The following is a 12934-nucleotide window of genomic DNA, read 5'->3' as shown; positions in this document are numbered from 1 at the left end:
TAGCTGGTAAAGAATCCACCTGAAATGATGAAGACCTGGGTTCAGTCCCTGAGTTGGGAAGACTCCCCGGAGAAGGAAAAGCCTACCAACTCCAGTATTCTGGCCTGGAGAATTCCATGGACTATATAGTCCATGGGGTCGCAAAGAGTCAGACATGACCGAGTGACTTTCACATTTCCTGGATATTTAAAGTGGAAAATTGCGTGTTTGAAATCAAGTGACTTTTGCACAGACACACATTTGCAGGGCAGGTATTAAATCAATTTATTTAAGCCTTCAGAAATCAAATACCATCAGACAGCACATAACCAGTGACCAGGAGTAATGAGACGGGAAAGAGAGTGTGTATGTGAAGAGAGAAGGATCCTGTTAATCAGGAAGCAGGAAAGTCATCTTTGTGTTGTTGATCTTGATTCCATGCAGAAGAGGATGTGACTGGTCTCAGTGACTCTGTAGGTGAATAAAAAAGGATCAAAAGTTTAGTAGAGGTGACTGTGTGATGGCTGACAGGGGTGAGCCTCAGGCAGCAGGCTGTCCAGGGTACAGGAGCCGGTAGGGGATGCAGTGGACAGAATCCTGGTGGATGTCGATACTCCACATCTCTGAGATGCCAGGTTCCCTATGGAATTTTCCCCAGAATGTGCATAAGGTGGGAGATTTTCCATTTGGGATTGATTTGAGGAGTAATGATTTCAGAATGCATGCTCATGGCGATGCTTCATCTAAAGGTGCTTTACTGTCAATGTGGTTGAGTTACACTCTACTCCTAATTCCACAAATTTTATCTTTTGGGTCTTCAAGAACTAATTTTTTTTTTAATTTCATTTTGGAATACAGGGGATTACAATGTATTAATTTCAGGGGTACTGGAGCCTGATTAATGTATATATACATGTATTAATATCAATTCTTTTTCAGATTCTTTTCCAATTTAGATTTTTACAGAATATTGGATTTAGTCCCCTGTGCTATGCAGTTGGACATTGTTCTCTATCCATCTTGTTGATAATACTTTGCCTCTGCTGACCCAAACTCCCAATCCATATCTTTCCCAAATCCTTTCCCATTTGCAACAACATTTGTTCTCTATGTCTGTGAGTCTGTTTCTGTTCTGTAAATAACCTCCTCCATCTCTTATTTTTGATTCCATATATAACTGACACATATTGCCTTTGTCTATTTCTTTCTGACTTACTTCACTCAGTACAAAAATCTGTAGGGCCATACAGGTTGCTGCAAATGGCGTGGCTTCATTCTTTTTTAGGGCTGAGTAATATTCCATTGAATATTTGCAACTTATTTTTATCATATTCATCTGCAAGTGGGTGTTTTTCTTTGCATTTTTTCTTTCATTTTTTTTTCTCAACAAGAAATTAAAGCCACACTTTAGCTGACATCAGTGTCGTTTTCTGAGGCTGTCCTACTTTTGAAACCTTAAAGATCCCAGTAACAGAAATTACCCTCTAAAGGGGAATATGATTCACATGCATATTTCAGACAGTGTGGCTGGAAGGCATTTAAAAGGTTCTGTCAGAGTCACATGAGATTAAACACTGGTCTTGAGAAACTGTGGCCACTGTTCAATCCTGGTGTTCCTGGAGGACAGGCGTGTGTGGACAACTATCAGGTCAGGACTGACGGGAACACTGAGCAGTTTGCACCCACTTGTGGGGATTCCTGCTTCTCTCTGATGACTCTGGTCTGCAAGATTCCTGCAGGATGAGGCTCTCTCACCAAAGCTGCTCGGCAATAATCAAGCAAACAGTTTGTAATTTCAACTGTCTCAAGACAAGAGAAATTACCTAAGGTAACAGACAAAGCTGTCTAGTGCTAGAATGCACGTTATTGGGACAAATCATTGTTACGTGCAACGTTTGGCGTGTATGAAATAGGCGCAGGTGGTAAAGAACCCGCCGGCTGATACAGGCAATGTAGAAAGGTTTGTTCAATCCCCCAGTTGAGAAGATGCCCTGGGGAAGGAAATGGCAACCAACTCTAGTATTCTTACCTGGAGAATCCCATGGACAGAGGAGCCTGGTGGGCTACAGCCCATGGGGGTCGTACAGAGTCTGACACAACTGAAGCCACTTATTGGGCATTAGGCATAAAATGTCAATGTGTCCTTATTGATTAATCTGGTGGGGCAGCATTAATAATGAATTATGTTTACTTACAAAAAGTGTGGAAGTAAATTTTATTCACTCCTTTGGACAGTCATCTGTGGAAAAAAAAATGGGAGAAATAAAAGAGCCTCTGATTACTACCATTCCCCATATTTTTAAAATTTCTTTTCTTTTTTAAGTAAAGTATTTTTTAAGAGGCGCTTCTCTGGTAGCTCAGTCGATAAAGAATCTGCCTGCAGTACAGGAGACCCAGGTTCCATCCCTGAGTCTGAAAGTTTGCCTGGAGAAGGAAATGGCAACCCACTGCAGTATTCTTTCCTGGAAAATCCTATGGACACAGGAGTCTGTTGGGCTATAGTCCATGGACTTACAAGAGTTGGTAATGACTTAGAGACTAAACCACCATCAACCACCATTCTACATGAGATTGCTTATGGAAAAATAAATTTTAAATAAGTTGATTTGTTTCCTGATATTTACATACAAGGTGAATGATATAGTCAGGAAAAAAGTATAATTTCCTTACCATTATCAGAGAAATTCACGATATTTTCTTCTGGAATCCCTCTGTCCTCTGTCTCCTTTTTGAACTTCCAATTGTCTAGGTATGAAATCCGGTCACGTTTGCCTGAAAGTCACCATGCAAAAAGGAGAACACACAGAAATTTGTGAATATAGAGAACAAGGAATTGAATGTGCCAATCTGATCTCCACTTGTATAATTTAAGAGAGCCTCAAACAGTTCCCACGTCCCATGTTACACATGACTGCTGTCCTCAGATTTAATTTCCCTCTAACTCTGTAACTGAACCCTGCCAGCATCAGCAGCAGGACCCCCAAAGACTTGCAGGAGCTCCATGAATTTGAGACTCAACCCATCACAGTAGCAACTGACTTGCTTCTTTTTCAAACTTCCCAGAACCTGTACCTGTACTCGTGTCTTGCTCTGGACCCCAGTTAGGAAGCAGGGTTTTCCCATTGTGGAGACACATTAACCCCATCACACACCACTTGGGAGACAATTTACTCTTTAGCCAACCATTCTACGCAGTACCGTTTCTGAAATAGACATCTACTGTCACGATGGTACACTCACCTCAGTGTTTCTGTGTGGTCATTTGGGGTCATGTCACTGTTCATAAGAAGAGTGTATTGTGATAATTTAGCATGACGAAGATTTATTTTACAAGTTTCTGTTCCAGGAGTTATAATGCATGAGAAAACTGATATAAAATGATGTAATTCAGGCCATCCTCATCATAGCCATGGCTTGAGCTTAGTTGACATATTTTTTTAAAATACTCTATAAAAATAATTTTTTTTTAATATCAACAGGCAGAGACGAAGTTCTAATGTTTGAGAATTATTTTTGGCCCCTGTTTCTTAGTAGATTACCTTCCAGGATACTTAAGTCAGTGAACACGAATACGAAGACCTTGTACACTGGAGGGTGAATATTGTCAACACCTCGTGATTTTCTGAATGAAAGTTCTGGCATGGACACGTGGCGTGACAATGGCAATGGGAATTTTAGAATGCCATACATACCGATTATTGCAACAAAGACTGTCTCTTTTCCTTCTTCATCCACATTGTGAATAGATACTATTATAGCGTTACGTGACAGATGAAGAATTCTACCTTCGTTTTGACCCGCATCTGTGAGAGAGAGAAGAGATAATATGTACAACCCCGCGTTCATTTGTTGGCAGTGGGGTGTACTGTGACAGGCTGAGGGCATTATGAACGGCACGTGCGGCATTGACGGATGCCTCACTGCATAGGTGCACTGAATGCTACCGTGGTTACAACAGCAAGAGAAGCAGGCAAGACTTTCCCTCATTCTCACCTTTTCCTCTACTTAGCCAGCCATTCCCTGCTGTCCTACTGAGATGCTTTCTAGAACCTGTGTCCTAGTGAAACCAATAGATGTGTTTTTTAACTTATCTCATTTCAATTAATTGTTTGCTACTCTGAATCGTCGTCACTGTCCACAGATTTCTCTACTTGCGTTGACTTGGGGGCCACTCTAGTTGTGGAACACGGGCTTCTCGTTGCAGTGGTTTCTCTTTTGTCGACTAGAGACTGTAGGAGGCGTGGGCTCTGTCGTTGCTGCTGGCCGGCTGTAGAGCACCTGCTCAGTAGCTGTGCCACATGGGCTTTGGGCCCCAGGGTGAACAGGATCGGGCCAGGGATCCAAGCCATGAGTCCTACATTGGCCAGACGATTCTTATCCACAAGACCACTGGGGAAGTCCCCAACAGTGTTTTCAACAGCATGAGGGTGTTACCAAGCAGAAGTTCTAAAAGCCTTTGTATTCCTGTTATCCCAGCCATGGCACTGATTTCTTTCTCTGGACCAAAATCAGCCTACCATTCATACGCTTGTGTTCCTGAGTGCCTAGCTTGTGCCCGGCAACCTCCAGAAGACTTTACATTAATTACTCTGTTTCCTCTGCCCCCTCAGTCTGGGGTATGACAGAGCCCACTGCCTTGTCTGTTGTTCTGAAGACAGTTCAGAACAACAACAGTTTGGAAGATGGCAAACTATTCTGTTTCTCTCCCTTGTTATGCGCTCTGTAAAAATCCAGCTAAAAAGTATTAGAAAAACAAAGGAAACAATAGCAGTGGAAGCATTCATGATTCAGTCAAAGGAAAAAGTAATATGGGAATTATGATGCTGGGAAATATTGAAGGGTGAGGAGAAGGGGATGACAGAGAATGAGATGGTTGGATGGCATCACTGACTCGATGGACGTGAGTTTGTGCAAGCTCCGGGAGTTAGTGGTGGACAGGGAGCCTGGTGTGCTGCAGTCTGTGGGGTCGCAAAGAGTCATGCACGACTGAGCAGATGAACTGAACTGAAGAATATGAGAGCACAGTTTAAAAATTATCGACTATTCGAAATTATCCACAAAGTTTGCTTCTTTGCAGACGTTGCATTTGCAACTGTGCCAATACTTCGTTAAGACAAGGGTTGTGATCATATACGGAAATATTCACATTTTCATCAGTCCTGTACCTCTTCAGCCACTTAAGATTAGGAATGGTGCTTAGAGCCCTCATGGAGGACTTAAGGATATAAATTTTAGCCAGCACCCCCATTGCTTTGAACACGAGCTGCCTTTAAGATTGAACTCAGGATAGTTTCCTTGGATTTAAGTACTTCTACCAAAGTTTTGTCAGATTTAGATGTTGTAAGACCATTTTTTAAAAGTGATTGAAGCCAGTGTGCAAACTCAAGACAGAACCTTGAGACGTCGGTTCACAAGGCTCTTGTAAATTTTCTGTGAGAAACTTCTCAGTCTCAGTTGAGTCACTCAGTCATGTCTGACTCTTTGGGACCCCACGGACTGCAGCACGCCAGGCCTCCCTGTCCATCACCAACTCCTGGAGTTTACTCAAACTCATTTCCATTGAGTCGGTGTTGCGATCCAACCATCTCATCCTCTGTCGTCCCCTTCTCCTCCTGCCTTCAATCTTTCTGAGAATCAGGGTCTTTTCCAATGAGTCAGCTCTTCACGTCAGGTGTAAAAGTATTGGAGTTGCAGCTTCAACATCAGTCCTCCCAATGAACATTCAGGATGTTCACGGTGAGAACCGTACAAAATACAAATCTGACACCCGTGCTTAGTCTCGTTTTTCTCATTGTTTAGATGCTAGGTCACTTCCAACTCTTGGCGATCTGATGACTGCACCAAATCAGGCTCTTCTCTTCTCCACTATCTCTTAGTTTGCTCAAACTCATGCCCATCATGAAGGTGATGCCATCTATCCATCCCATCCTCTGGCCACCCCATTCTCCTTCTGCCTTCATTCTTTCCCGGCATCCAGTTCTTTTCCAACAAGCTGGCTCTTATCAGGTGGCCGAGGGATTGGAGCTTCAGGTTCACCATCAGTCCTTTCAATGAATACTCAGGATTGGTTTCTTTTAAGATGGACTGGTTTGATCTTCCTGCAGTTCAAGGGACTTCAAGAGTCTTCTCGAGCACCACAGTTCCAAAGTACCAATTCTTCGGTGCTCAGCCTTCTTTATGATCCACTCATCATGTGATCTTTTCGCCTCACATCCATACATGACTACTAGAAAAACCATAGGTTTGACTCTATGGGTTGTTGTCAGCAAAGCAACATCTCTGCCTTTAAATGCAGAGTTGAAGTTTGTCTTACCTTTACTTCCATGGAGTAAGCGTCTCTTAAACTCATGGTTGCCATCACCATCTGCAGTGATTTTGGAGCCCATGAAAATAAAATCTGTCACTGCTTCCACACTTTCCCCTTTCTATTTGCCATGAAGTAATGGAACCAGATGCCATGGTATTAGTTTTTTGAACGCTGTGTTTCAAGCCTGCTTTTTCATTCTCCTCTCTCACCCTCATTCAGAGGCTCTTTAGTTCCTCTTCACTTTCTGCCATTACAGTGGTATCATCTGCATATCAGAGGCTCTTGATATTTCTCCTGGCAATCTTGATTCTAGCTTGAGATTCACCTAGCCTGGCATTTCACATGGTGCACTCTGCATATGAGTTATGTAAGCAGGGTGACAATATACAGCCCTGAGGTACTGCTTTCCGGTTTGGAACCAATGCATTTTCCATGTGCAGTTCCAACTGCTGCTTCTTGATTCACATACAGGTTTCTTCAGAAACAGATAAGGTGTTCTGGTATTCCCATGTATTTAAGAATTGTCCACAGTTTGTGGCAAGCCTTTAGTCAAAGGCTTTAGCATAATCAGTGAAGTAGAAGTTAATGTTTTTCTGGAACTCCCTTACTTTCTGCATGATCCAGCAGATGTTGGCAATTTGATCTCTGGTTCCTCGACCTCTGCAAAACCCAGCTTGCACATCTGGAAATTCTCAGATCACGTGCTGCTGAAGGCCGGCTTGAAGGATTTGGAGCATAACCTGACTAGCATGTGAAATTAGTGTGATTGTGTGGTAGTTAACATTCTTTGGCATTGCCCTTCTCCGGGATGGGAACAGAAACTGCCTTTTGCAGTCTTGTGGCCAATGCTCAGCTTTCCAAATTTACTGACATATTATGTGCAGCATTTTAACAGCAATATCTTTTAGGATTTTAGATAGCTCAGGTTGAATGTCATCAGCTCCACTAACTTTTTTCACAGTAGTATTTCCTAAGGCCTACTTGACTTCACACTCTAGGATGTCTGGCTCTAGGCTTGTTGAGTAAACCTCGGTTGTGTGGAGACGGTCTGGTCCTTGACTTCTAATTGTTAGTAGGAGTAGAATGCAGGTGTATGGGGTAATTGAAGGAAGTCAAGACCAAGATTTCCACCCAAACACACTCCTCCCAGTGAAACACTCTTACATTCAACATCAAATACTTACATTCAACTTGATAAACGAAAAATTTTTGCTTTACTCCTGTGACTTGTTTTTTTACACATTCTCCGTCTGACCTTAAAGACAAAATATGTTCAAGTTGTGTGATTAAAATGGCAAAATTCACTATATAATTAGAATTTCTTTTTGTTCCACGCCCCAGATTATGCTTGTGCCACCTTAGTACCTGTGAACACTGTGAACAAAGAGAAGAAATATGTTGTCTAAGATCAAGCGACTATCTGCTGACTAGGATGGTTTCTCTCCACATTAGATCTGACTAGTAGTTGCAAAGAGAAACTTCAAATACAATATAGGCCTTGTTTAAAGCCAGTACACATGGAGACGTCTAGAATTTCAGGAAAGCCTAATAAGAATGAGCCTTTCCTTCATTTAGTTTCTGGAAACTGAGAGGAATAGCCATCATGACAGACCTCGGGCATTCTCTCAAAACCCTGGGAGTGATTCATTAGAGAATGTGAGAACCTAATATCACCAAGAGTTAGAAGAACATTTTTAATTTTCTCAAAAGGCACGCTCTTTATCTATCACAACACCATACAAGGATTAAACTTTAAAGACACATCTATGTATGTATACACATAGACACATACACACAAGCAAAAACACAAGTACACATGATATGCTTATATGCTATAAGGAAATTATACATATATAATATATGTAAAGTATATATTGTTTTATCTATAGTCCACCAAGCTCCTCCATCCATGGGATTCTCCAGGCAAGAATACTGGAGTGGGTTGCCATTTCCTTCTCCAGGGGATCTTCCCAAACCAGGATCGAACCCAGGTCTCCCGCATTGCAAGCAGATGCTTTAACCTCTGAGCCACCAGGGAAGCCCCTAGTATATATTGTCAGCTACGTAACAGCAGAGTTTGGGTGACTTCTCATATTGTCCTCTGTACATGTATGTGATTTAAAAAAAGGTATATTTGGCACATAGAATGAACAGGAAATAAATATTAAAATGGAAATAACTCATCAAGAATTGGGTTAAGTTTTGAACAGACTCCTTGTAAAGGAACATCCACAGTCAATTGAGTTTAATGTTTTCAGTCTTTAGGGAAATACATTGAAGTGACTGAAAAGAATTATAAGGTGGGAACAAAACAGTTTTCCAAAAGCTGCAAATATACAAAATTTTATCTATGCAAACCAAGCCCTTTCATGTGGTTGAAAACCACAGCTCCCTGTATATGCGGACACAAAGTTAAATTTTAAAACCATTGTGCTGAGTGAGAGAAACCAGAGAAAATGATGCAGAGTGCATAACTTTGTCGTCTGAAGATCCAGAAAAGGTGAGGATAAGCTGGTCGCTTCTTATCTGTTGCCCGAGGACTAGATGTTGAATAATGAGTGATGAAAAGGAGCTGTGATGGAGAGCTCCTTTTCGTCACTTATTATTATATATATATAATATATATCACTCCGTTTATATATATATGATATATATATTTAATCCTAATGTGTAGTATTGACTGCGCTGGGTCTTCGTTGCTATGCAGGTTCTTCTCCGGTTGTGGTGAGCGAGGGCTGCTCTGGAGTTCCCGCGCTCAGGCTTCTCACTCTGCAGCCTCTTTTGTGGAGCATGGGCTCTGGAACGCGCGCTCCGGAGCACAGGCTCAGCAGCTGTGTCGCAGATGCCTGGTCTCTCCGCAGCACGGGGGATCTTCCAGAGATGCAACTTGCGTCTCCTGCATTGGCAGGGGGATTCTTAACCGCGAGCCACCATGAAAGCCCAGAATTCTATATCTCGACTGTGGAGCTCATGGAACAGTTGTGGATATGTGAAAGCTCATTGAATTAAGACCTCGACAAAGGGCAGATTAAACATAAATACACTTCAGTAAAGCTGATTTCAGAAAGCGTGGCCACGTGAAAAGTTAAACACAGGGCACGAAAATTGTAAAGACGGCAGAGGACGATAATAGGTGTTCTAAAAATATTAGTGACAACACCCGTGCATACATGTGTGTGTGGGATATATATCTGTGTGTTTGTGTGAGTCTGTATCTGTATGTGGGGTTATACTTTGACTGTATGTATACTATCTCGGCTCAGTGGTAAAGAATCTTCCTGCAATGCAGGAGACCAGGGTCCCATCTCGGGGTCGGGAAGATCCCCTTGCAGAAGGGAATAGCAACCCACTCCAGAATTCTTGCAGGGAGAAATCCATGTTCTTTACCCCTACTACCAGCTGGGACGCTCATTTGCGGCTGTGAGGACTTCAGTGAATTCAGTGGTGATGAAATATCTCGTGAGGACGCCCCACAGAACAGAGCTCACTGTGGGCTCTCTCAGTACCCTCGGTTCTGGGCTCGGTGGGAACCGTCTCTTACGAACTCTGCAGGAAGGGTTGAAGCCCCTGGTTGGTTCCAGGACACAAGCCTCTTCCCGCTGCCGAGTCCCTCTTTCCTTTAATGAGTGGATGCCAGTGGAGCTTCTGGAACTCCCACCCTCTTCCAAGCAAAGACACCAGGACTTCCCCTGGAAGCTCACAAGTGAACTGCCCCCACCCCAGCTCGGAGACCCTGCTCATCCACAACTCATGGCATTACGCTCTCAACATTGTCCAGACAGTTCCCTGCAGATGGAGAAGCCACACCCTCCTCTAGACTCAAGAGCTTAGAGGTTTATTTTTTCCTTCAGGGTGACTTTTACTTACTTGACATAAAAGTCGATGTCAACTGTGTTATTTGCATGAAACTCAACATGACGTACGTACACGTGGAATGGCCCACCCTCAGTGATCTTGTCTTTGTTACTGGCTGCGATGTAATGGGTTTTCCATTTCCCTGAAAACTAAAATCAAATTCCTGTGAGGAAGCTTCGGCCATCTCTGGAAATTCTACCGACATCATCCCTCAGCAGTTTCCCTTGTCCTTTCACTTGGGCAGAAGTTACCTATCTTTATGGACACAGCCCTAGGTATAAAATCATGTGAAAACTCAACTCACATAAAGGAAGGACTGAGGTATTACTGGGATAGCTTGAGCTGTGTCAAGGCAGGAGCTGAGGCATTACTGAGATAGCTTGAGCTGTCTTGTCAAATGCAAGAGCCCTAGTCCAACAGCCGTGAGATCTTCTGTTTTACACGAGCAGGGAACAGGCACGAGAGCCAATGAATGGATGGCAGAGATGATACGGAGGCCATGCACAACAGGTATAGAGCCAGTGAATGCAGCAGCTTTGAGTTGCAGGGAGATGGCCAGACTTAGGGATCCACATGCCCAAACCTCAAAAGGGACACGCACACACGTCTACCCCAAGACCTCCTCCCAGCTTGCACCACCCCTGGTACCGGTTTGAGAAGTAGCTGAGCTTCACCGTGGCCTGCATAAAGCAGACCAAGGACAGCACTGAGCAGCAGAACCTTCATCTCGCCGTCTCTTCTTCTGCGGAAGCTGAGGGTGTCCCAGTGGTTGGAGAGGATGTGAAACCGGTGCCTCTTTTATAGCCTGCATCTGTTGGCGTGATGCATCACGAACCAATGGTTGTTCCTCAAACAACCAAAGTCACACAGATGTCATCTTCAGTTTCCTGGTTGGTAGAGATAAGCTTTTCTCGCACTCCGCCATTTTCATAATGAGATTAATCTTAAAAGAATCTTTCGTAGATGTGGTGTTCTGTCATTTTCATAATGAGATTTGTTTCAAGAGAGGCTTATGAATAAGTGAGAAATCACAGAACACGTGTGAAAATTTCAAAGTCAGGAATATTTACTTTATATCGGGAGATCCAAAATGGGATGAGCTGTCCAAGGTACATACTGCCTGTGCCCTCCCACTCCCCATGTTGCTCACTTAACAGAGGAGAGTGTTTAAAATTTATTATGTAAAAGTAAATATTGACTGTGTGCATTAGCCAAGGAAAATCTGTTTTGTGAGTGACCTTTGGAAAGTCTCCTGTTTCTCAAAAGTGAGGAGCATGTCAGCACAAAGCATCCCACAGTGGTCTCTTTCTTCCTAATTTCTAAGGGAAGAACCATTCAAATGTCCTTAACCTTATATGAAGAAGGGATGTCAACAATTCATTTTCATTACCCCTTTTCCGAACACCTTTTAACCACCTAATCTGTCATGCAGTAATTACTCAGTAACTCTGTGGTTTCTCTGGGTGTGTGAAAAAGCAGGATAGTAGTTCTTATAATTTTTAGAACTTAAATGGGAAAAGTAAATTTCCTGACTCCATATTTCTAGTTATTTTCCTAGCTTCATATGAAAGAATCTATTGTTTTGTATTTTTAATCAAATTTTTACTTATGTTCATCTTCATTGACAGTGATTTATCAAGTAAATACATTAAAAGATGAGATTTTTTTCTGAGTGTAGAAATGAAGAAACAGTGAGTTTCCCAAGTCAGCTGAGGGCAATCCCTGGAGGGCTCACCCAGTACAGGCTGCTCCTGGGACAAATCAGAGCGGAGACTCCTATGCTTAGATTGAACCTTGTCTGAAGAACGTCTTCGGCTCACGTCTTCGGTTGATCCTTTCCATCTTTCCGTGGAACAACAGTATTATCTTTTGTTTTGTCTTCCTTCTTTTCCTTTGGTTGCCATGTCATTTTTTCTCTTTTGTTCACACATCCCTCTGTATCGTATCCTGTTGTAGTTTTTGGCTGTGAAATCTGGGCGATTGAAGGCTTTCCTGTCTCAAAAGACCCTGAAATGGTTCCCTCTCTTTGGTCTTCAATCCAGATGATGATTTGGGTTTTTGTCTGTCTCTTTTGGCTGCACCCAGCAGCACGCAGGTTCTTAGTTGTCCAACCAGGAATAGAACCTGTACCCAGCGAAGCAGAAGTGCAGGATCCTAACCACTGGACCACCAGGAAGGTCTCTGAATCAGATCATTTCCAGCAGGGATGTGGTCCCAGCTATCGCCGCTTATCTGCCCATCATCACCCTTCCATCTCAACCCCTGCACTTCCAGCATTTTCAGGTCTTTCTTCCAGGTTCCCACCAACACGTGTTCCCTCGGAATGCATCCTAAGACCATCGCGTCTTAGGAAGGCCTCACTGTCTGCGAGTCCAGGGGACATTAATTGTCAGTTACTCTGACGAGTTTTTCACAACAGTTGTGAAAATCCTGCTGTCTCCCATTCATCTCACGCTCTCCTTCCCTCACTGTGTTCCCGAGCTGTTCTCTGCACCTGTGTCTCTACTGCTTCCCTGCCACGTTGCTCAGAAGTTCATGCCACACAGGGAGTCCAGCCACGTGCTCTACGACAACCTAGAGGGGGCGGGATAGAGCGAGTGGAGCGGCTCAAAGGAGAGGTGATATAAGGAGAGTTGTGATGATTAGCTTGCTGTACGCAAGGTGGGAAGAGAACATGGCAAAGCAATTCTCCACGAAAAAATAAACTAAAAAAACAAAATTGCCACTTGCAAGGGAATTCATTAAAAAAAAAAAAAAAAGAAATCCTATTGTTTTGTACCAAAATGAAGTCAT

The 12934-nt window shown here is 43.0% G+C and overlaps 1 protein-coding gene across 1 annotated transcript; it reads right to left on the bottom strand.

The window, feature by feature from the left end:
• Positions 1-239: 239 nt before the first annotated feature.
• Positions 240-11012, bottom strand: LOC112582285 (odorant-binding protein-like). The gene is made up of 7 exons (XM_044937103.2): positions 10790-11012; positions 10154-10290; positions 7471-7541; positions 3672-3782; positions 2650-2751; positions 2175-2218; positions 240-450 (listed from the first exon to the last, which is right to left on the bottom strand). The coding sequence occupies exons 1-6, from the start codon at positions 10865-10867 to the stop codon at positions 2199-2201; spliced, it is 519 nt and encodes a 172-aa protein (XP_044793038.2). The 5' UTR covers positions 10868-11012; the 3' UTR covers positions 240-450; positions 2175-2198.
• Positions 11013-12934: the final 1922 nt, after the last annotated feature.

This window comes from Bubalus bubalis, chromosome X (assembly GCF_019923935.1).
Source record: "Bubalus bubalis isolate 160015118507 breed Murrah chromosome X, NDDB_SH_1, whole genome shotgun sequence".
NCBI classification, from domain to species: domain Eukaryota; kingdom Metazoa; phylum Chordata; class Mammalia; order Artiodactyla; family Bovidae; genus Bubalus; species Bubalus bubalis.
The sequence above is the reverse complement of the archived record's forward strand: the minus strand, read 5'-3'. Positions and strand labels throughout refer to the sequence as shown.